This window comes from Elaeis guineensis, chromosome 3 (assembly GCF_000442705.2).
Source record: "Elaeis guineensis isolate ETL-2024a chromosome 3, EG11, whole genome shotgun sequence".
Classification (NCBI taxonomy): Eukaryota; Viridiplantae; Streptophyta; class Magnoliopsida; order Arecales; family Arecaceae; genus Elaeis; species Elaeis guineensis.
Window position 1 is genome coordinate 114,964,716 of NC_025995.2, and position 24,102 is coordinate 114,988,817.

The following is a 24,102-nucleotide window of genomic DNA, read 5'->3' on the forward strand; positions in this document are numbered from 1 at the left end:
AATTTTTTTCAAAAATATAATTATTATTTTAAAAAAAATTATAAATGAGTTTGAAAAAAAAAACGTACGCCACCTTGTTAAGAAAGTTGAAAGTATATGTTGGTGTAGAATTGTATATCATGAAAAAAATTATATAAAAAAAAATAAAATTTAAAATTGATATCTAAATAAAAAAAATAATTTGATTTTGGTTGGCAACATGCTTCCTTAGTATTTCTTCAAGAGAGAAGATCGTAAATTTGTCTCTCTCTCTCTCTCTCTCTTTTTTGATTTTTTATTTTATCAGCTATCTCACTTATCTCTAAATTTGATTGCGCACATAAAACAACGAAGAAAATGGACAGCGCGAAAGCTTTGGGCCAATATACCCGCCAAAAAATAAAAATAAAAGAGAAAACTTGGAGCCGAGTGTGGCTTGTTCCTACCGCATCTCAGTTTTTGCGGGACAAAAGGGAAAGTTGCTGCCAGAAAGCAAAAAAAAACAGGGAGGAAGACATAGCGAGGGTTTTCCATCTTGATGATGAAGAGCAGCAAAGTTTGCGTTACTGGAGCTTCCGGCTATCTTGCTTCCTGGCTTATCAGGAAGCTCCTCGAGAAAGGCCATGTCGTTCATGCTACCTTGAGGAACTTAGGCGATCTTTCTCATCCATTCTCCTCTTCTGTTCTCTTCATCTAGAACTCATAATAAATTTCTTAATTAATTTGGCCTTTTGATATGTGGCAGGAGACGAATCCAAGACGAGGCCCTTGAAGAGCCTCCCAGGGGCGGACACGCGTCTTCTTCTCTTCGAATCCGATCTCTTCGAGCCCCACTCGTTCGAGGCGGCCATCCAAGGGTGCGAGTTTGTCTTCCTCCTTGCGACGCCTATGTCAATCAACGCCAACTACTCTCAGGTTGGTGACCTTTTCCTCTCTTTTATGTCGGATTGGGTTCAGATATGCGACGCATAGAATTCTATCGGGTATCAAACTATATATTTTGAACTGTTTACTAAAAAAAAAAACTATATATTTGAACAGTTAATCAAACAGAAAGTATTTATGCTTTGAAAATTTATCAATAAAATATTTAATTATTTTTAAAAATTTTAAAATGACCTGATTGTAAATCATACAATAAAAATTGATAAAAAGTTGAAAAGATACATTTTGTTGTGGTATAAAAGGAAGGGAGTTGCTGCAAGGCTTCGAAGATGAGGTTTGTGCTGAACTAGACCGGAGAGCTGAGAGTTACTTCGATATAAAACGCTGGTAAAATCTACAAAAAAAAATTCAAAATTGAATGGTGCCCTCCGATTTAGGATCCTCCAATACTTAAATCAGTTGAGACCTTGAGAACAGGTAATGAAAATAGAGAAGTAGAAAGCAAGAAGTGAGAGTTTGAGCAGAGAAAAGTGGAGAGAATTTTGATTTTTTTGAAGAAATTTAGCGAAGTTTTGTCTCTGCTCAGACTTAGTTTGGATTTAGTTTAGACTTATCTTCCGAAGAGCATCTTGTTTCTCTTTTATAAAGGGAGCTTACTTAGGCCTTAAAGAAAGGCTGTTAGATCGTTAGAGATGTATTAGGCTGTTAGGCCGTTAGAGATCTATTAGATTGTTGGATTATTGTAATAGAATGGTCAGCTATGCAGAGATCATGAGGCGGCTGCCCACGTGGCAAATATGTTGGAATACAACTGGAAGCTAGGCAGTTACGGCTGAACTAGATGATAGTTGGTAGATAACAATCCATACTTCTGATGGCACATCGATAGAAGACCTATGTGGAATAATTAATATAAGTAAATATCTGAACTGAGCATTATACCTTGAGTATCAGTAATCAAGTTGGCAAGAAACCGACGTAAGTTCTGATACAGCTGAGGGAGATCAAAAGATAACCGAAGTGAGCGTTTTGCTTACTAGTAGTTCTGGACTAAACCAATTTAACAGATAATACTGAAGAGTCAGGTTGGCTAAAGGCCGATGTCATCTGATATTGTTATATGTCAAAGGTCAGCATTCTGATGATCTTGACCTTCTGATGAGGTCGGTAGTCAAGGCTCGCATCGATATTTTTTGTCAACTCGAAAGCTCATGAGCATAAGTTTTGAGGACATTGATTGAAGTGGTAAGACTCCACAATACTTGCCTCCCACTTCTGAGTCCAAAGAAATCGCTTTGGACAAAAGTAGTTTATGAAAAAAGAATCCTCAGCTTGTCTGAGGTGGCGAATCTATACTATTTAATTTTTCAAATAAACTATTATATCCTTCTACTTGAGCTCGAAGTAAGCAGGTTGGATCTCCTGCATATTTGATAGGATTTCTATCTTTAGTGCCTCACTTGATCTGGATATCGATATTTTGGTTCTCAAGGACATTTGGCCCACTGGGGCTTTAAATCGATTTGAAGATCAGATTTTTGATCTTATTGAGACTTATCTCGATCCAGAAATTGATATTTTGATCCTTAAGGGGACTTGATGTATTGTAACTTTAAATCGATCGGGAGATCGGATTTTTGATCTTATTGGGACTTATCTCTATCTGGAGATCGATATTTTGGTCTTCAAGGAGATTTGGTCTACTAAGCCTTTAAATCGATCCAAAAATTGAATTTTTGATCCTATTAGGACTTATCTCGATCCAAAGATCGATATTTTGGTCCTCAAAGGGTTTGGCCCACTGGGACTTTAAATCGATCTGAAAATCAGATTTTTGGTCCTATTGGGATTTATCTCAATCCAGAGATCGATATTTTCTTCTTGGCCCTTTGGGGCTTAAGCTCGATCTGGAGATCATCTTTTTTTCTTGACTCTTTAGGGCTTGAGCTCGATCCAGAGATCGACTTTTTTTCTTGACCCTTTGGGGCTTGGGCTCGATTCGGAGATCGACCTTTCTTCTTGACTTTTTGAGACTTAAGCTCGATCTAAAGATCGATTTTTCTTCTTGACCCTTTGAGGCTTAAGCTCAATTTAGAGATCGATTTTTCTTTTTTGCGCTTTAGACGTTTAAGTTCGATCTGGATATCGATTTTTCTTCTTTTTTTTTTCGAGACTTAAGCTCGATTCAAAGATCGACTTTTTTTTTTGGCACTTTCAGCGTTTGAGCTCAATTCGGAGATCGACTTTCGGATGAGCTTGGCTTTCTGATGAGATTGAATCTCTAATGAAGTCAGTCATTTAATGAGCTCGACCTTCGTATGAGCCCTTCTGTTAAGGTTGGCTTTTTTATGAGATCGATCTTTCTGATAATTTCTGCCTCCTGATAAAGTCGGCTTTCTGATGATTTCAGCCTCCTGATGAGGTCGGATTTTTAATGAGAATGATCAATCTGTCTACTTAGTTATTCAGGTGAAATTGCTACATCCTTTCGAATAAGTTTTCAGTATAGATTGCTAATATGTATTTGCCAATGACTTCTACTTCGAATCCTATTGAGGGTTTTTAGGTGATCATGGCTGTAGCAAGCTGGAAGACAACTGTCAGATAACTATCTATATTTTGGGATCACATCGATTTTGGATCGATGTCCCTATGAAAGATTGGTAGATAGCTGAACTGATTATAATGCCTCATCAAGAGTCAATTCAAGTTAGCTCAGATCGGTGTTTAGTTGAGCTGAGTTGAACCAAAATGGTATTTAACTGATCTGACCAAGAAATAGACTTTGATCAATATAATTTTCAAATGATTATCTATAATATTGCCATGTGCCCGAGATATCTTTATAAAAGATCGGCTTTCTCCACTTCAGATCCTATCAGGGATGGTTTCGAATCTCATAGATGGTACCTGGGATCTTGTCAATATCAGTTTCTTCCATCATGGATCTTACTGAGACGGCCTCAGATCTTGTTGAGGATTTCTTTTTAATATATGCATACTCACATATATATGTAAATTAGTCTGTCCAACCTCATATAACCTGATCTGGATTTAGCTGTCCTATATAGGACTTAGATAATCATATGTATAATGAACTGTTGCGGTCAAGGGGTTAGATGGGTCAGATGATTGGGTTAACTCTGTTTTCATATACATTTAGAATTGTCCGTTTTGACTCATGATCATCTTTGGGCTTCAGTGGGTCTTAGACTTTAGTGAATTTTAGTCATTTGAAGCTTCATGATTTTATTCTTTATGGGAAGAGAAAAAATTTCAATCCATATTAGCCGTACTCTCTTTTAACTCACAACCGATGTAGGACTAAAAATACTGTCCTCTTACAATATGAACATTATCTAACCTCGATTGGATCAATCATGAAGTCGATGTAGCTTAATATAATAAGTAAATTTCAAAATATTAAGAATGATATGACTTTAAGAATTAGATTGATTAATTGAGAATAAACTAATCTTAACAAATTGAATGTAATAGAAGTTTAAGAAATACCTATGTCCGATGTTGTTATGGACAGTGTTGCTGTAAGGCTTCGAAGGTGAGGTTAGTGCTGAACCAGATTAAAGAGCTGAGAGTTGCTTCGATGTGAACCGATGGTAAAACTTGTAAAAAAAATCTCAAAACTATGGGGTGTCCTCCGATTTAGGATCCTTCAATGCTTAAGTCAACTGGAGCTTTGAGAACAGGTAGTGAAAATAAAGTAGTAAACAAGAAGTAAGAGTTTAAGTAGAGAAAAGTGGAGAGAACTCTGATTTTCTTGAAGAAATTTAGCAGAGTTTTATCTCTGTTCAGACTTAGTTTGGACTTATCTTCCGAAAAGCACCTTGTTCTCTTTTTATAGAGAGAACTTGCTTAAGCCTTAAGAAAAGACTATTAGATCGTTAGAGATCTGTTAGACCATTAGAGATTTGTCATGTCATTAGATCGATAAAGATCTGTTAAGCTATTGGGTTGTTATAACAGAATTGTCAGCTGTACAGAGATCGTAGAGTGGCTGTCCACATGGTAAATGAGCTGGAATATAACTAGAAGGCAGTTATGGTTGAGTTGGATGACAGCTGTTAGATAACAGTCCATATTTCTGATGGCACATCTGTAAAAGACTAATGTGGAATAATTGATATAAGTAAATACCTGAACTGGGTGTCATGCCTTGAGTATCAGTAATCAGATCGATCAGAAACCGACATAAGTTCTGATACGACTAAAGGAGATCGAAAGATAACAGAGGTGAGTATTCTGCTTACTAGTAGTTCTGGACTAAGCCAACTTAACGGATAATACTGAAGAGTCAGATCGGCTAGAGATCGATGTCACTTGATATTGTCGTGTGCTAGAGATCAGCATTCTGATGATCTTGACCTCCTGATGAGATCGACCATCTGATGACATCGGCCTTATGATGAGCTTGGCCTCCTCATGAGGTCGGTAGTCAAGGCTCGTATAGGTATTCTTATTAATTCAAGAGCTTCTAAGTATAAGTCCTAAGAACATTGACTGAGGTGGTAAGATCCCATAACAAAGGGTATTATTAGTCCTATATTGATTTTGAGTCAAGAAAAAATCTGATTTATATAGGAATGGACCATCTTTCCCATATGAGATACTTTTTGAAGGACAAAACCATGATGCCCATAGGTATCTCTTTGGATAAAAGGTGCCTTGCTTTAACTCACTGCCATTATTTATAGGATAAGTTTCCTAATACCAAATAAATTCTTCTATTACATAAGAGACTACGTTGAAGCCCTTAACAACACAAAAAATAAAACTTAGAACCGTATATCACTGCTCCAAACGATGAGATGGCCGACTACAAGATTAGTGATAATTAAAATCATCATGCTAGCTTTTTTCGAAGGAAGACTACAATAATCTGTTCCAACTCATCCAAAATAAAATATTAATCAAAGAAGAACAAGAGAATTTGAAAAGCCATAAAAAAAATAAAAAACTATAGCCCACCAATCCATCAAAAAAATATAAAAGCACATAGACAAGATAGAAGGTAAAAAGATTAGGAATCTACCGGATAGAGAAGGCAAAGTAAAGATTTTTGATATCCACAGACATAGGAAGACGTGTGATAGGATTTTTAAATTTTTTTCAATGGTAGAAGAGAGAATGTGAGTAGGCACACGAGAGAGAAAGGTGGGTACAAGGGAAGATGCACGAGAGAAAAAGAAAGAAATATTTTTTTTCGTGGGAGAAGGGGAATGCAAGGAGCGGCGCGCAAGAGGAGGAGGGGCACACGAGGAGGCGCGAGAGAGAGGAGGGAAGAAATTTTTCTTTTTTTCCCCGGGCCACGTGAGGAGGCGTGCAATCATGCGGTGCTAGAAAGGATTTTTATTTTTTTGAAAAACAGGGGTGCGATTATGGTGTGCGATCATGGGAGATCAGATTTTTTTTTTCCATTTTCTGTTGCATGGGATCAGGGGATAAAGATATTGCTTTAATAGAAATAGGAGGCATTGGGAGAGAATTTATTAAAGAGGGCGTCTAGCTATTTGATTTGCACTTATGCGAATACTGCCACCTACCCCTGATTTGCACTCGTGTCAATTGCGATCTTTAAAGATGGCAAGAAAAATAAAGTGGACAACATACGGCTCATCAGTATCAGAATGTACCCTTTTTTTTCTATCTATATAAGTTTGATTTCCTCTTTTACTTTTTAGTATATATATATATACATACATATAGGTTCAACAAGCGTCAGTTTTCTATTATAATATTTTTTTAATTTGTTAGTATATATATATATATCTAGGTTCAACAAATATCAACTCTATTATAATATTCTTTGTACATAGCTTTTTTACGATGAAAACCTAATTATGGATAATAGTTGCTATCAGTAAAATTTAAGCAATGCATATTGATTTGACAACAATAATATCTTGATTCCAGAAAATTCTTTCGAAAAAAAGTAGATGACATAGATAAAAGGAGCATGCCACATCATGATAGTCTATTTAGACATGAATTGATACATAGAGAAAAAAATAAATTCATAAATTTTGAAAGAATTTTAGGAGCAAAAAAATTGAACAAGATATATGGAAACATTTTTATTCAAATGTTCCTAAATTGGTATATAGAAATATTTCTAATCTGTTTCCATTTATATCTAAGAGTGGTTTTATGATAATATTCCTATAAGTGTTTATTGGAACGAAAAAAATGTGCCTAAAAATTATTCAATAGAAACGGTAACAAACGACTCTATTTATTTTTATTAGGTACGATTTAATAACACTACTAACAGAATGTTCCTAATCCTTTTATTTTTTGTAGGTTAACCTTCCTTTCTCATTTAAATGTTGATATCAATTTTGTCTTTTACCAAAAAAAATAAAAAAAAAATAAACCAGGAATAGCTAAAGGACTTCAATGTGGAGCTAAATTTTGATGATCACCAAAAGGACAAAAACACCTTGTTTAGATAGGATAATTAAATAGAATAAAATTAGAAATAAAATTATAATATTAATGAGCAATGTTTCTCAATACTATTCCTCATTATGAAGTCCATGCCATCAATGTTGGATTTACAGATAGCGTGAATGCTACAATTATCTTAATCTTTGTTATTATTGCAACAGTAATAGTTGCATATAACAACTTGATGTTCTAATGATTAAATAGCGGAACTTTTTTATTGACTTTGAACAATAATTCATTCATTAGCTTATATTCTTCGATACATATCTTGGAGTCGGTGATATCTTTTAACTTTGTTAGAGTTGACTTCATTATCATAATATTGAGATTCCATAAAACATTCAACTTATCACAATATTACAATAAATATTAAGTTGCCACTTATAGTCATTGTGAGCATTAATTATTATATTCAAATAAATAAAATCAAAAATAAAACTTTAGTCATATCCACATGCTTCTAGTTGAGCAGCTTGATATATTTGTATACAGTTGGCTCCTATATGTGAAATCAACTTTTCATACATAGAGTTTTCTAATTTTTCAAACTCTTAGTAGCTTTAAAATTAATTGGCGCATCAAAATTTGTGTTATATACTAGGCACAATATAATTTATTTTCATTTAGCATATCTTCTTACTATTCGATATCTGAAACTACTTCAAAATTATTTAACTTTTCAACCTTTTAGCTGACTAAATCTCCAAAAAAACAAAACATCCATATGTTAAACAGCTTCAACGAAAGACTCCTCCACATAATTTTTAAGATTGCTATGGCATCTTTTAACTCTTCCTCAACAATTTTAAAATCAACTAGTTCTTTGCTAATAATCTTTCCTAAGCTTGATACAGTATCTATCTGATTAAGCTCCCCATGTTCTAGATTTTTTTCTTAACCTCATCAATCTTAAAGTATCGACCTTATTATGAAGAGTATTTATTGGTATTATCTTTGACTCTTTTAAAATATTTCGTAAATCTTATCCAATCAAATATTAATAGATTTTCAAATTAGATAATAAATATTATTCAACTTATAGAAACAAATGATAGTAGCAAAAGCGGCCATGCTAATATTGATGCAGTCAAATATCACAATCTAAATATTGAATCAAAATAGAATTTATATGTCTACTCACATGCACAATAAATTATTGAAAGCTCTAGAATCAATAATCACTTTCAAAACCATCAATAATTAAATCACCCTTCCAAATATTATACTTTGAATAAATCAAATCGGACCCACAAAATATTTGACTGCGCTCCAATCTTGCTGTACTCGAATGCACTAGTCAAGAATCCAGAACAAATACTAGCTAAATCAAGCAAGAATAGTAGAAGAAAAAAAATTATGAAAAAAAATAATTTGTTCAAAAGAAAAATAAAAGAATGAAATAATAAATTAAGACTTCTCTTGAAAAAAAGCCTCACACTCAAAGATGCATTGCTGTAACTTGCTACCATTATTTAGAACCAGAATGGTTATACAAAATGAATTCCTCGGGTACATGAGCGACTATATTAAAGTAAAAATTTTTTATGCACCATCTGCGGTGTAGAAAATCTAACGTCGAGCACATCGTTTCGTTCTATTAGATCATGTAGTCATCACTTTCCAATACGTATTTAATGTCTGTAATTCTATTTTTTCGTTTGACATTTTGAATGATGAAAATATTATTTTTAAAAATTATAATATTTATTTTTAAAAATTATAACACTCCTCGTAAAAATTATAACATCCCTTCCTTTCCAAAAAAATTATGACATCCTGTGCTGATATTATGGTATCGTACATTGAAATTATGACTTTCTGCATGGGATGCCATAATTTTTTTACAGGATATCATAATTTTTATAAAGAGGTGTCATAATCTTTATGAAAGAATATCATAATTTTATGAAGGGATATCATAATTTTTCGAAAAAAAAAGTGTCATAATTTTTATGAAAGATATTTTTATCATTCAAAATTTCAAATAAAAAAATAAAATTAAAGATATTAAATATATATTGAAAAGTGATGATTATGTGATTCAACAAAATGAAAGAGTATATTTTACGTTAAATTTTTTTATACCGTACGTAAAAAATTTTTCATATTGAAATCCTCAGCCATATAAAAAAAAAAAAATCTGGAGCCGTGCTCCAAAGGATGAGCTGGTGGGCCGCATCGCACCAGGACACTCCTCACCATTTAAAAAAAAAAATCTGGAGCCGTGCTCCAAAGGGTTTGCTGGTGGGCCACATCGCACCAGGACTCTCCTCAGCCATATAAAAAAAAAAAAAATCTGGAGCCGTGCTCCAAAGGATGAGCTGGTGGGCCACATCGCACCAGGACACGTGATCCGAAGAAGCCTTCACTTTTCCAAATCTCACGGCAGCAGCCTCTCTTTCCCATTTAAATCGTGATACCAATCTGATCCTTGTAACTAAACTTTGATAATCAATCACTAAAAGACAAAAATACGTATTCTAGGATAACTAATAAAATAGAATAAAATTAGAAATAAAATTCTATTATTAATGAGCAATGATTCTCAATATAATTACCTTCGCAATCCTTTTCCAGATAAAAACAACAATCTAATTGTGGCATTTATGATCGAAGCATAATCTAAATCTGACAGTATTGGTGAAATTGAAGCAAGATATTGTCAATGCTGCGGTAGCTGCGGTTCAGAATATCTTGCGATTCTGTGAACTATCCGGGACAGTGAAGCGAGTCATCTACACCGGTTCTGTCACGGCTGCATCACCATTGAAGGAAGATGGCACCGGTTATGAAGATTTCATCGACGAAACTTGTTGGACACCCCTCGATCTCTCATTTGCCCACTGTGAAGATCTTGAGAAGGTCTGGCATTTACTAGCACCTGCCACTCCGATGCTAATTTTATGTTGGCCTAATTTTGTGGCTTTCATGGTGTCCATTTATTTAGTTTTACACATGCGCGAAGACGCTCTCCGAGAAAGAAGTGTTAAGCTACAACTACAAAGAAGGGAAGGGAGAATTACAAGTGGTAAGCCTAACTTGTGGCCTGGTTGGAGGAGATACAATTCTTCCCTTTGTACCATTGAGTGTACGAGCCATTGTGTCCCCACTTACCGGAGACAAAGTGAATCATAGACAGCTGAAGTTCCTGCAGGCGTTGCTGGGCTCAGTGCCTTTGGTGCACATAGAAGATGTTTGTGAAGCCCATGCTTTCTGCATGGAGATGCCTTCGATGACCGGCAGGTTCCTCTTGGCACGTGCAAACCCATCGATGCAGGAGATTGTGGACTACCTTGCCGCCAGGTACCCTGATCTTGATGTGATTAAAGAGTAAGTGAAGATCGCACTGCCTTGCTTTCTAGTCATTGAGAAGCTTTTCCCATGGGTATGACAATATGGTTTTGGTTTCTGATTTCAGGGTTGAGGGAGAAGGGCAGAGCATACAGAGCAAGACAAGAAAGCTGGTTGATATGGGCTTCAAGTATGGGTTTGGTGTGGAGCAGATATTAGATGACAGTGTTGAATGTGCCAAGAGGCTAGGCGAACTTAACGTGGAAGTCTAGCTCATGATGATTATTAATTGCAGATGTTTATGAATTTTAGAATTTGGTAATCATGCACTGCAGTAAATGTTAAATGAAACAAAGATATATCCACTTAAAATAAATAAATAAATAAAGGCTTGTTCTGCACCATTGCTTTTTTTTGTTTTTTTTTCCCCCCCCCAAAATTATAAAATTCTGCATGCGTGGAGACTGATATGGAAAACAATGTTTGCACCAAACTTCTGCTGCGCGCCCATGCTCCGCTTGCCGGTATCTGTAAGTTGACAAATCTCCGATTGCAAATCCCTTGAAGATTCTTTTCCTTCTTCCCTTATTGGTTTAGAGGGAGGTAAGATGAGCCACCTGTCTTTTATTAAATTAAAGAGAAATTACATCATAAAGATGTACGAAGAAAGATCACACAGTTCGGGAGATGGAGGAATTATGAAAGGAAAATTCTGAACTTCCAAAGCAACAGCAGCAGCCCGGCACCAAATATGGAAAATTAATCATCCTGCAGAGAAGAAGGGAGGGACTTTATTCCAAATCATCCCAAAAGCCGGCAGTAGCTTTTGATTGCATAGAAGTGTCCGATCATTGAAAAGACCAGCGTAATATTGAGGAGATGACTGCTAGTTGTTTCAGGTGGTCTTACTAGTCTCCATTCCCAACTCCCAAGTGAGTTGCAGCATCTTTGGCCTTGGTAAATTTTGACTGATACAGAGTTATATTTAAATGGACAGATCAATCCATAAATCCTATATAATGTCAGCTCAATCCTATAAGAATAACTGAATAGGTCATTTAATTCAGTCTTATACTGTCCCGATCTATCTAGGCTAAATTTGTTCGAAGGGATAGGTTTTGAATAGATATCTTTACACTGTAGAAGGATATACTATTCTATTGAATTAGTTTTTTTTTTGGTGTTTAGATGGAGTGATCAGTGTGGAGAACAAATCAGCGCGCATCAATTTCAATGGACGTGTCCTCTTTTTTTTGGAACAAACAAAGGATCTCGTTTACTAACCATGCGAGGACAACATTATGAGATAAATTATTGTTCTCATCAGCGAAATGTTGAACAACCCAAAGCGGTACCCACTCCGTTCCCAATGTGATGTGAGGCTTGACATGGTATCTTATTAATGGCCTGCCCGTGTGAATTGCACTGACCTGCTATTAATTAATATATCAATTCCCTCATGCCAAGTCGGATTATAGGAACCATCTTAATTAGTTATTACACGCAGCCACATGACAACCATTTTAACTAGTTTTATTATGACAATCTATTTTTTTTAAAAAAAAAGAATGGAGACTAGCTTTGAAGGCCTCCCACGTCAAGTCTTTCTCCAGATAATGTTGGTTTAAGGGCTTGTGCAGTAAGGCACTACTGTAATTCTCCCTTCACCTTTACAGTTTTTGGTCAATCGGGCATCTTCACTTGGATCTTCTTATTATACGGTTATAGTTTTCTTTCTTGTTGTAATTATGTTGTACTAGGTAACTCGGCCAGTTTTTTGGCCTTTGTATTCCAGGCCTTCTTGCTTTTTTGTGATTGTACAGCTTTCACAGCGATTTAATGAAGTTATATTCTCTTACCCAAAAAAAACAAAAATGCCTTCTTCAGATATCGTTGGAATGATCAAGTGGACCCTTTATCACATCTATGGACTGGATGACTGCCTTGGCTGGAAGCATACAGGCCAACACACTTCTGGAGCTTAAACGCAAGATCATAACCGCCCCATACGCCACCATTCCAGTGCGGGTGGAGGAGGCCGCGAGGATGGATGCGCTCGCGCGAGGATGGAGGAGCGCCGTCTGGAGGACCCTCCTCTCTCCACAGAGAGATCAGGCATTAAATAATAATAATAATAATAATTGGAGGAAAGGAAAGGCGTCGGATCCGCTCTGCTCGGTTAGATCCTTCATACTGATCTCGAAGCAAGGTATACGATCGGGTGGTCGACGTCACGAAAGAAGATAGAAAAAAAAAAAAAAAACTGAGGCCACGTGTGACTTGATGTACCGCATCCCAGTTTTGGCAAGAAAAAAGGAAAGTTGCCATCAGAAAGAAAGAAAGAGGAAAAAAAAGAAGGCAGACTTGGACAGCTAGAGGGGTTCCATCTTGATGGGGAGGACCAGCGAAGTTTGCGTTATAGGAGCTTCCGGCTATCTTGGATCCTGGCTTGTCAAGAAACTCCTCGAGAAAGGCCATGCCGTTCATGCTACCTTGAGGAACTCAGGCGATCTCTCTCGTTCATTCTCCCCTTCTACATACTGTCTTCATCTAGAACTCATAATAAGTTTCTTAATTAATCTGGCCTTGGGGATATGGCAGGAGATGAATCCAAGACGAGGCTTTTGAAGAGCCTCCCGGGGGCGGACGCCCAGCTTCTTCTCTTCGAAGCCGATCTCTTCGAACCCCACTCGTTCGAGGCGGCCATCCAAGGGTGTGAGTTTGTCTTCCTCCTAGCCGCGCCTGCGCCGCTCAACGCCAACTACTCTCAGGTTACCGAACTTTTCCTCTCTTATGTGGGAAAATATCATTGCTTTGTTTCTTTTAGACGTTATATCACTGCCCATTTAAGTGGATCCCGTGTCAGTCCGCCGATCCCTCCGCTTGCTATTCTATACCCATCAATCACCAATCGTTCATATCAGGTGAATCTCCGGGAGTCCATATTTCCGTGCTGGCTAGGATCTCTGTATTGCGAGAACTTTATTTCCCAACTTTGTTTTTCCTAAAAAAAAAAGGACAAAGAAAAAGAAAGAGGAAACAGATACGGGAACTATGGGATTGATACTGGACAAGTCGGGATGTTAGTAAATCAAGGATTTTTTTTGGATTTTGGTTCAGAATTTGTTTTATATTTCTGGATTGTATCTGGATTTCTATAATAAAATTGGGTTCATATATGCTAAATTTTTTGGATTGGATCTGGATTTGGATAATAAAATTGGGTTCATATATGCTAAATATAGAATTCTATCTGTGTCAAATTATATATTTTTAAACAGTTAATTAAACTAAACGTATTTATATGTTTCAAAATTTATCAATAAAATATTTATTATTTTTTAAATAAATCATGATCAATAATCATTTCATTGTAAATCATACAACAAAGGTCGACAAGAAGTTGAAAAAATACATTTAGTTCAAAGCCGAATACAAATGCTCATGTTTTGACATGTTATTTTTATTCTTTTTACTCCATTTGGTTAGAGAATAAAGTATCGTATGGTAAAATTTAGAAATTGAAAAGTATACAAATAACACTAATATGAATTAATTGGGCCCGCTTCGGTTGGGTCTAAAAATGTTAGACAGATACCTGATCTAAAATCTTTAACAGGCTTGATGTGGACTACGTACAACCGACTCTTTACGGATCAGGCCCAAATCGAGATTGCGGATCCAAGTTGCATGTGCGGATTGTATAAGACGTGGCCCTTATCAAGGCCCAAACTTCCGAAGGAAAAGAGAGGTTATATATATATATATATATTGGGTGGGTGGGGGTTGGTTTGAAACCAAGTGATTGGTGAGTTGTCACGGGTCAAAATGAGTCAAGTCAGACAAATTTAAATGAGTGGGGAACTTTTGAATCAATTTTATTTGGACTAGTTGGATCTCTATGGATATATGCGGACTCTGTGTGCTGCCATAAGATCCACCGTTGGACTAGCTAAAATTCATCTTCGCTACCCTGGAAGCCAAACCTACAACAATTAGCCATGAGGTCCGAAATCAGTTGCTTTATAACATACAGAACAGTATGTTGTTTGAAGTAGATTGATCATATGAGTTCCTGAACAAATACCAATTAAATAAAACAAAAATAACAAAATACATTGAAAAATATTATTCAGAAAAAAATAGAGATTAAAATAATGAATTTGATTCTTCTCAAAAAGAAGAATCGCTACAACTCGGCACCATTATTTATAGTAAAAGAATACTGATACAAACTGAATTTCTCTGTTACATAAGAGACCGTTAAGACCTCAACTATATAAAAAATAAGACTTAGAACTGTATATCACTACTCCAGAAGACGAGCTGGCCGGCTGTATCGCACCACGGCAATTGTTCCCGTGAAGCCTTCACTATTCCAAGTTACATGACGGCAACCTTCTTTTTTTATTGTTGGTATCAATCTTATCTTATCCTTGGAACTAAATTTTGATAATTACTAAGAGACAAAAATACTTATTCTAGATAGGGTAACTAAGTAGAATAAAAGTAGGAATAAAATTCTATTACTGATGAGCAATGGTTTTCAATATAACCTTCACGATTCTTTTTCCAACGGAAACAACAATCTAATTGTGACATTCACAGTCGAAGCATAATCTAAATCTGATAATATTTGTGAAATTGAAGCACGATACTCCCAAAGCTGCGTTAGCTGCGGTCCAGAACATCTTGCGGCTCTGTAAACTATCCGGGACGGTGAAGCGAGTCATCTACACTGGTTCCGTCACGGCTGCATCTCCGTTGAAGGAAGACGGCACCGGTTATGAAGATTTCATCGACGAAGCTTGTTGGACGCCTCTTAATCTCTCATTCGCTCACTGCGAAGATCATGTGAAGGTCTGGCTTTTACATGCAATTCTATAACTTGCCATTCTGATGCTAAATTTATGTTGGCCTAATTTTGTGGCTTTCATGGTGTCCATGTATTTAGTCTTACATATGTCTGAAGACGCTCTCGGAGAAAGAAGTGTTAAGCTACAACTACAAAAAAGGGAAGGGAGAATTAGAAGTGGTAAGCCTGACTTGTGGCCTGGTTGGAGGAGATACAATTCTTCCCTATGTACCATTGAGTGTACGAGTCATTGTGTCCCCACTTACGGGAGACAAGGTGAAACATATACAGCTGAAGTTCCTGCAGGCGTTGCTGGGCTCAGTGCCTTTGGTGCATATAGAAGATGTTTGTGAAGCCCTTGCTTTCTGCATGGAGAAGCCTTCGATGACCGGCAGGTTCCTCTTGGCATGTGCATACCCATCGATGCAAGTGATTGTGGACTACTATGCCGCCAAGTACCCTGAACTTGATGTGATTAAAGAGTATGTGAAGATTGCACTGCCAATTGCTTTCTAGTCATTGAGAAGCTTTTCCCATGCGTATGATAATATGGTTTTGGTTTCTGATTTCAGGGCTGAGGGAGAAGAGCTAAGTATCCAGAGCAAGGCGAGAAAGCTGGTTGATATGGGCTTTAAGTATGGATTTGGTGTGAAGCAGATACTGGATGACAGTGTTGAATGTGCCAAGAGGTTAGGGGAACTTACCGTGGTGGTCTAGCTCATGATGATCATTAAGTGCAGACGTTTATGAATTTTAGAATCTGGTGATCCTGCACTGCAGGAAATGTGAAATGGAATAAAGATGTATCCGCTTAAAATAAATAAATAACTAAAGGCTTGTTGGGATGTTGGGTTTTTTTTTTTTTCCTCTTTATCTTATTTGCACTTTGTTTTTGTACTTTTTTTTTTGTTAATAAATTAGGATAGATTTTTTCCTCCCTTTACATCCAAAAAAAAAAAAAAAAAAGAAATCCTACATGCGTGGAAATTGATGTGGAAGACAATGTTTGCACCAAACTTCTGCTTCCCATGCTCCTACTCTTGCTGGAATCTGTAAGTTGATAAATCTCTGGTTTCAAATCCTTTGAAGATTTTTTTTTTCTTTTTTGATTTAAAGGGAGGTAAGATGAGCTCCCTGTCTTTTATTAAAGTAAAGAGAAATTACATCATAAAGATGTACAAAGAAAGATCACATGGTGCAGCAGCCCGGCACCAACTATGGAAACTTAATTATCCTGCAGAGAAGAAGGGCGGTCATTCGACTTTATTCCAAATCATCCCAAAAGCTGGCAGGAGCTTTTGATTGCATAAAAGTGACCGATTATTGAAAAGACCAGCGTAAGCTATAGAATTGGTGGCAGTATTTGTGGAGGAAGGATTTCATGACACGGTCCGGTATAATTTCTTCTTGGTTCTTTCGAAAATAAAAACAGAAAACTTTTCCTGGTTCTTTCTTTCTTCCTTTTATTTGTTTTCAATTTGTGGTGAAAATGGTGCCTAGCTGTGAGAAATTGAGATGGAAGTGAAAAGTTGCCCGCTTATTAGAAATTGCACAAGAGGCGTGGAGACTGGACGGCCGGACGACGATCCACAATTTTGCCGGTCTCAGGTTTAAGCAAAATTAATATTACCTGACCCGACCCCTTATGATTAAATAATAATAAAAAAACATAAATCCACGCACCCTACTGTTTGTGTTCACTCTCTCTCCATGCTCGCACATGTGCTTGCATGTCTGTGCGGTCCAGATGGCTGATGACGAAAGGTTACACCTATCGAGATTGACTCAGTCAAGCCAGGCCCACGTTGCAGTTGTGGAATCAATCTTTGGTGCAATTATTGGATTGACCAGCTAATGGATCAGTTCAATAGACACTTATCATATTATATTTTTTATTTAAACTATTCAAGATCAAAATAGAGATAGAAATTCAACATATCATCCATTATATATATACTCCGAAATTTGGGCTGATCATTGGATCTGGTCTATCTAATAATTTGTCCTATCTTTGGGACCAGCCAATGCCGAGTTAGGCCAGCTTGTTTGGGCTTTTTGTCTTGGAAACTTCAAAGTGTAAGTGCATTAATAATTCAGCCGAAGCTATGGAAAATGGACTGCTAGCGTAAGCTAGAGCCTTGGAATCAACTAGATAGAAGCGCCAAGAGGATAAAGAACTGTCTACTTGTTCTGCTATTCCGAATAATTCCAAAGTGCCCAACCAATTGAGAAATTAAAATGAATAAAGATTGCAAAGGTAATGAAGGATGTCAGAAACCACATGGGATATGATCAACCATGAAGTGCAGATTGTATGACTTTTACAAAACTGGCATGAGTCATGACCATATTCAATTGACTCCAGGCTGTTCCATTTTTGACTTGTTTGCGTCGGACATAGCAGTCGCCCGGAGTCTCCTTTTTTTTTTTTTTTTTTTTTTTTGCTTTTTGATGCGGTCGCCTTTTTTTTTTTTTTTTGCTTTTTGATGCGGTCGCCCGTAGTATCTTGGCCGCACCAATACGTGACAAACCATGTGGATCTCCAAATATTTTCCTTGTTTTCTCTGAAGCCGTCCCAGCCACGCGGAAACACTAGGTTTAAAAATAAATCAGGGAAAGGGCGAAAGGTAGACAGACAGAGAGAGAGAGAGAGAGAGGTGGGATCCAAATGGGGAAGAGAAGCAAGGTTTGTGTCACAGGAGCTTCAGGCTTTCTCGGGTCTTGGCTTGTCCAGAAGCTCCTAAAGAAAGGCCATGTCGTTCATGCTACTCTAAGGAACTTGGGTCTTTCTCCCACTCTCACTTCCACGTTGCTTGTTCTTAGAAATTTCTTTTCCTCTAAAAGAAAAAAAGAGAGATTTCGTTAGTGGATCTGAGTTCTTAATTTTCATTTGCAGAAGATAAGTCGAAGACGCAGCTCTTGAAGAGCCTCCCTGGAGCGGACACCAGGCTGCAACTCTTTGAGGCTGAACTTTACGATCCCCTCACGTTCGAGGCAGCGATCCAAGGGTGTGAGTTCGTCTTCCTCCTTGCCACTCCCTTGCAACACAATACCAACAACACTCAGGTGGGTTGACATTTAATTATACAGTCTCTTCTTGGTTTCCATCTTTTTTCAATGAAAACAACAGAACAGTTTGTTGCAGCAAGGCGTCAAATAAAAAAGAAATCGAAGAAAATAATCAGAATTTATATGAAAAATTCTCTAAATCAAAGAAAAAATTCACAGGCATTTTTTCACTATCTTGAAAATTGAAGATTATAGTATAGAAAACAAAAGATCCTTAAACAACACTCTGTACCTCTAAAGACAGCATATCTTATCAAAACAGATATCAATAAAATTGGATCGGTTCAATATATTTCATCCAACAAGATAAAAAAATTTTTATTAATTCTGTGATCAGTGCTAATCTAAATACAAGATATTTCAATTTTTTTTTTTTTTACTTGCAGAATCAATAAACCCGGGCTTTTTGACTGAGTACTAATATTTTTGCTCATATTTACTTCATTTCCGGGAGCCATGGAATTGCTAGCCGGATGTTTCCGAGATCCTCTTTTGGGTGGCTGCATGATACCTTATCTATTCACCCACCGTCCATCCATATGGATCCCACATCAGGTGGTGGTGGGTCGTCTTCACCTCCTCATCTGTTCCGTTGGGGCAAACGGCAATATACCCGTGCTCTAGTCTAAATAATGTATACGATAATTTTTTTCATACTAAAATTTTAGTAAAACCATGAATCAAAACAAAATGATATAAGAGGGGATTACTTAAAATAAAAAGCTAAGTGAAAACTCGAGCTACACTTTCTAAAATTTTAATCTAAAATTTACCTCATGAAGATAATTGTCAACCGTATGATCAGTTAACAAAGTTATCGAGTATTGGATACCATTGCATCCTGCCATCATCCAATTTCTACCACTCTCTCGAAAAGAAATTTAATATGAAAAGGACTAGTTGGCCCCTAGCAAATATGGTCTTTTTTGATATAACAAAATATGTTTGTTCACTTAGTCGTCCCATTTATGCTAGTTCGCATGTTGTGATTTGATCACCTGATTGTCAATCATCACTCAAACCATTGCTAATGGCACCGATCACCTCAAGACAACATGGATTGGGTGACTGAATGTAACGCCACCTCATTACTCCTTTTTAATTTCATCTCTCTGGGCTTCTGCTGCTTTGTCAAAACCATTCAGGACACAACCGTAGACCAGATCAAAGGACACATGTTGATAGCCCGAGCCTAAAAATTTTGGAATGTTGGATCCTTATGGGACCATGTCTCCCTGACTTAAGAGAGGCACTAGAATTTAATTGGCTCGTCTCATATCGGAATTCAGTTGTGCCTTTTTTCCACCTGAATAACCATCGATCAAAAACTTATACCCAGCTTAAACCTGAAAACAGATGGGTCGAGCCTTTTCTCTGATTTGGATATGGGTCTAATCTCTGCTAACTCTGTTTCTACAAGAAGTCTCCTTTTGGGGTTCATAGCCTTTACATTCGGATCCAAATTTTGGCATGGATTTGGCCCCAGTCCAATCTGCAGGCATGATTTATGTTTGTCCACCCAAATCACCTGCAGCACTTGAGGTGACCAAATTCACCGACCTAAAAGAACAGCAACAATAGTCCATTTGCTTTTACTATTCCACGATCAGTGAATTATCCAACTTTCAAACTTTCATGAAACTGAAACAGTACAAAGATACAACAGAAGCTGCAGTAGCTGCAGTCCGGAGCATCCTGCAATCATGTGAACGATCTGGGACTGTGAAGCGAGTCATCTACACGGGTTCTGTCACAGCTGCATCGCCTTTGAAGGACGACGGAACCGGTTTTAAAGATTTCATTGATGAATCCTGCTGGACGCCACTCCATCTCCCATTTGCTTTCTGTGAAGATTTTGAGAAGGTCTAGCCTTTCTCCAGCAATTTTATTGCTCATCATTGTGCTGCCAATCTCAACACATTGACCAAATTTAGGGTGTTCATTATGTCAAATATGTATTGTCTTCAGGCTTACGTATGTTCGAAGACAGAGTCAGAGAAAGAAGCACTGAGCTACAACTGTAAAGAAGGGAAGAAGGAATTTGAGGTGGTGAGCCTAGCTTGCGCCCTAGTTGGAGGAGATACGCTTCTTCCCTCCATGTCATTGAGCGCACGATGTATGATATCGCCACTAACCGGCGAGAAGATGAGTTATAGACAGCTAAAGTTCCTACAGGCATTGGTTGGCTCGGTACCCTTGGTGCACATTGAAGACGTTTGCGAAGCCCATACTTTCTGCATGGAGAAGCCTTCAATGGCCGGTAGGTTCCTCGTGGCAAGCGCATACCCGACGATGCAAGAGCTTGTAGACTACTACACGAAAAGTTACCCTGAGCTTAGAGTGATCCAAAAGTAAGTGGTGTTTTTGCACCGTCCTAGTCTCTCCCTGGTAAGAACGTTTCTATATATATGGGTGTCATTGTGGTTAATTTTGTTGTCTCATTTCAGGGTGGAGGGAGATGGGCATGGTGTTGGGTGTAGATCTACAAAGCTGGCTGATTTGGGGTTCGAGTACCGGTATGATTCTAAGCAGATGCTGTACGAGAGTGTTGAATCTGCAAGGAGATTGGGACAGCTTGAAGAGCTAGCTTAGTCCCTGCCAAGAAAGAAAAGAACTAGTCTAGGATATGGTGGTGATCATCTATCTACCATAACTTCACAAAATGTGGACAATTAAAGGGGACAGAATTGTTCAGAGTAGTACTATATTGGTCTACACAATTCTGATCTTAAATATCTATGATAGCACAAATATGATGGCATGATTGCTTGTGGGCTTAAGTTTTCTTAATGATTTAATTGCCTGCTGGTAGTTTCACGGGGTCTCCGTAGTCTAAATCCATTCCCATCTCCCAATCGATTTGCAGCATCCATGGCCTCAAGTGGGTTGCACGATTTAGCAAGTTCAAGTGGTTGTAAACCTAATGTTCAAAGATATCAGTAGGTGCAGCTCCAAACATGGGCCTTATGGATGTTCAATAACCTGAAGCTATCTGATCGGAAGGAAATAAATCTACACAAAGGAGATGTTTGGTTAGAGAGAGTGGGGATTTGGAATCGGAATCAGTGACTCCTATTCCAACCGTTTAGTTGAGAGGAGTCCCATTTCGATTTCGGGGTGGAATGAAAATAGCTCAATCTATATAGAACTCAATCCCTATTCTCCTCTATGGATTCAAATTTTCATTCCAATTTCGATTCTGATTCCAATTCCGATCACGAACCAAATGCTTCAAAAAATTTGACCATTCCGATTCCGATTCCAAGCTATTCCAATTTTCATTCCCATTCTAATTTTGGTTGCGAACCAAACACCTCCAAATTGGAGTCCGATGGTCCAAACCCATTCTTTGAAATTTATCAGTCTATGCAATTCCAAACATGGACCTTATGGATGTTCAAAAACCTGAAGCTACCTGATTGGATGGGAATAAATCTACACAAACTGGAGTCCGATGGCCTAAATCCATTTCTTGAAATTTAGAAATGAAAGTGCATCAAATAATGTCCGTTCGAATCCATTTTCATATCCCAATCTATTCGGATATGAATAGAAATTTAAGTATTCGATTAATATCCATATCTATATTTATGTTCGTCGGAGAAAAATGGATGTCGATATGAATAGATAATTATCCGATTCATATTCGGATATTGAACTCTATTTGCAATTGTATTTAATTTTATATAGTACTTATATATATATATATATATATAATCATATTAATAGACTATTAATTTAATTTATCATTCATTTAATAATATATTTAATTGTATTGCCATAAAATTTAGATACGCAATTTATATCTATAATTTTACTGTCCAATTTTTATTCATATTTATTTAAAATAAATATAAATATAAAATTTTATATTCAATTAATATCTATATTTCTATCTATATTCATCATATAAAATAAATATTGGCATAGTTAATATCGTATCCGATTCCGTTTCGGTCCTATTGATTTTTTTTCCCCCTTCTCTCAAAGCGGTTTAGGCTGTTAGCCTTAAAATAGAACTAAACCTAGAACGACCTAAACCCTCTCGTTCTCGCCAACCCCATTGCCACGCGCCCGAAAAGGGGAAGGCCGAGGCGAAGGCTCCAACTGCTTCAGGGCTCAGCAGGCTACGTTGCCATTCCTTGCTCTCCCGAGCAACCTCCCGGCTGCTTCTTGTTTCTATTTCTTGTTCCCTGATCCATCTCTTCCTTTTTCACTCTGTGCTAATTTATCTGTTTGTTCATTTTAATCGTTTCCCTTGGTTTCCTCTTTGGCTGCCTTCTGTTGGATTCGTTGCCTATCTTTTTGTTTATTGTTTATTTTTCTCAGATTTGATTATTAGCGATCGGTTTTTTTTTTGAGTCTTTTGGTTTCTCTATTTTGGTTGCAACAATGTGTTTGTGTGCCCGTAAGGAATCCTGTAATTTCTTGTGATATAATGCTGTAAACGGTTTATGATCGAATTCGCTTCGAAATGCTCGAATTTTACCGTGTTTCCTCTAAAAATTCCTCCATGAAAGGATTTAAGATGTATTGCAATTTCCTGAAGAAATTGAGGACGCTAATGAGATTACTGTTAGTTTTTCAAAGGGTATAAATTCTCGTCCTCAGAAGCTTAACCTGTGATCCCGTATTCATACCTAATTAGCGGTTAGGTTTCGTTTGTGTTTCTAGTTGTCTATTGTCTACTTTCATGTTGCCGTGATATGAGGTTACTACAGGCTGCATACAAAATGTACAGTAGCTCTTGATCTGATCTAGTCCTCTGTTGGTTAAGAAATTCACTTCGATGATTTCTCAATGCAAAATCATGGTTCTGCCACACAAATTTACTTCATCATCAGCGATTCTATTTGTGCTATTTGTGGATGTCAAGATTACATCCAATTATAGAAGATCCAAAAGGTTGAAAAAAGAAAAATTCCTGTTTGTGGATACTTATCTTTTTGAGCAACTTTTAAGAAGTATGGCCAATTTTGTGTTGTTCTTCATGGGACAGAATATTTTGAAGGGCCACTGGTGGTTGGCGGACAGTGACAAAGGTTTGGTTGTATGATCCATAATGCTTAACTCTTTTTGCATATTGTCCATATTGGGAGTATCATGGAGGAGGCAGTATGATTGATAGGAACTTTTTAGTTCCGCATGTTTTTTAAAATAACCTAGGATCTCACCCAAAAAGACTAATCAGAAAGTATTATTTGGGTTCCTTAACTAAGCATTCAAGATCTACCTAGTGCATAGCCAATTCGGGACTAAACACAGGCCCACATAGGTCCTTACATTTCTAGTGCCAATTAGGGTCTCTCAAGTTTAACAGTCATGAGTCTGAGCTATTAAATATCCTCTTATGTACTGCTGAAGTTTCTAGAGCTTAAAACAGTTGGATGTAATCCATTTGGAATTATCATACGATAGAAATGTATCCCCGGGAGAACAATAATTGTACAAAATCACTCTCTCTCTAAAAAAAAGCACAAGGCTCTGCATCTGCATGTAATTCTTTCTTTCTGTCATTGTAATTGAGTTTCAAAGACCATTGTTCTCAAAATCCCTGC

General features: G+C 37.1%; 3 protein-coding genes across 5 annotated transcripts; all 3 read left to right on the top strand.

The window, feature by feature from the left end:
• The first annotated feature begins 502 nt into the window (after nucleotides 1–502).
• Nucleotides 503–11,024, top strand: LOC105040722 (NADPH HC-toxin reductase 1). Of its 3 annotated transcripts, none has more exons than XM_073254533.1 (5): nucleotides 503–637; nucleotides 730–894; nucleotides 9,946–10,191; nucleotides 10,277–10,659; nucleotides 10,748–11,024. In XM_073254533.1, the coding sequence occupies exons 1-5, from the start codon at nucleotides 518–520 to the stop codon at nucleotides 10,890–10,892; spliced, it is 1,059 nt and encodes a 352-aa protein (XP_073110634.1). In that variant the 5' UTR covers nucleotides 503–517; the 3' UTR covers nucleotides 10,893–11,024. The 3 variants fall into 3 exon arrangements, with proteins under 3 accessions (XP_073110634.1, XP_073110635.1, XP_073110636.1); XM_073254534.1 differs by having other exon boundaries at nucleotides 10,277–10,632; XM_073254535.1 differs by having other exon boundaries at nucleotides 9,982–10,191.
• Nucleotides 11,025–12,933: 1,909 nt separating this feature from the next.
• On the top strand, nucleotides 12,934–16,320 carry LOC105040723 (NADPH HC-toxin reductase 1). The gene is made up of 5 exons (XM_010917379.4): nucleotides 12,934–13,126; nucleotides 13,222–13,391; nucleotides 15,271–15,480; nucleotides 15,575–15,957; nucleotides 16,048–16,320. Exons 1-5 carry the CDS (start codon nucleotides 13,012–13,014, stop codon nucleotides 16,190–16,192), a joined length of 1,023 nt encoding a protein of 340 aa, XP_010915681.1. The 5' UTR covers nucleotides 12,934–13,011; the 3' UTR covers nucleotides 16,193–16,320.
• A 1,756-nt stretch (nucleotides 16,321–18,076) lies between these two features.
• On the top strand, nucleotides 18,077–21,305 carry LOC105040724 (NADPH HC-toxin reductase 1). The gene is made up of 5 exons (XM_010917380.4): nucleotides 18,077–18,258; nucleotides 18,372–18,541; nucleotides 20,195–20,407; nucleotides 20,513–20,895; nucleotides 20,992–21,305. Exons 1-5 carry the CDS (start codon nucleotides 18,144–18,146, stop codon nucleotides 21,134–21,136), a joined length of 1,026 nt encoding a protein of 341 aa, XP_010915682.1. The 5' UTR covers nucleotides 18,077–18,143; the 3' UTR covers nucleotides 21,137–21,305.
• The last annotated feature ends 2,797 nt before the right edge of the window (nucleotides 21,306–24,102 follow it).

Bases quoted from the DNA above. Each gene is read 5' to 3' on its own strand.
- LOC105040724 (XM_010917380.4), top strand. From the start codon at position 18,144: ATGGGGAAGAGAAGCAAGGTTTGTGTCACAGGAGCTTCAGGCTTTCTC. The intron at 18,259-18,371 runs GTCTTTCTCCCA...TTTCATTTGCAG, and splicing joins TGCTACTCTAAGGAACTTGG to AAGATAAGTCGAAGACGCAG. The intron at 20,408-20,512 runs GTCTAGCCTTTC...TATTGTCTTCAG, and splicing joins TCTGTGAAGATTTTGAGAAG to GCTTACGTATGTTCGAAGAC.
- LOC105040723 (XM_010917379.4), top strand. From the start codon at position 13,012: ATGGGGAGGACCAGCGAAGTTTGCGTTATAGGAGCTTCCGGCTATCTT. The intron at 13,127-13,221 runs GCGATCTCTCTC...GGGATATGGCAG, and splicing joins TGCTACCTTGAGGAACTCAG to GAGATGAATCCAAGACGAGG. The intron at 15,481-15,574 runs GTCTGGCTTTTA...CCATGTATTTAG, and splicing joins ACTGCGAAGATCATGTGAAG to TCTTACATATGTCTGAAGAC.
- LOC105040722 (XM_073254533.1), top strand. From the start codon at position 518: ATGATGAAGAGCAGCAAAGTTTGCGTTACTGGAGCTTCCGGCTATCTT. The intron at 895-9,945 runs GTTGGTGACCTT...TTATGATCGAAG, and splicing joins TCAACGCCAACTACTCTCAG to CATAATCTAAATCTGACAGT. The intron at 10,192-10,276 runs GTCTGGCATTTA...CCATTTATTTAG, and splicing joins ACTGTGAAGATCTTGAGAAG to TTTTACACATGCGCGAAGAC.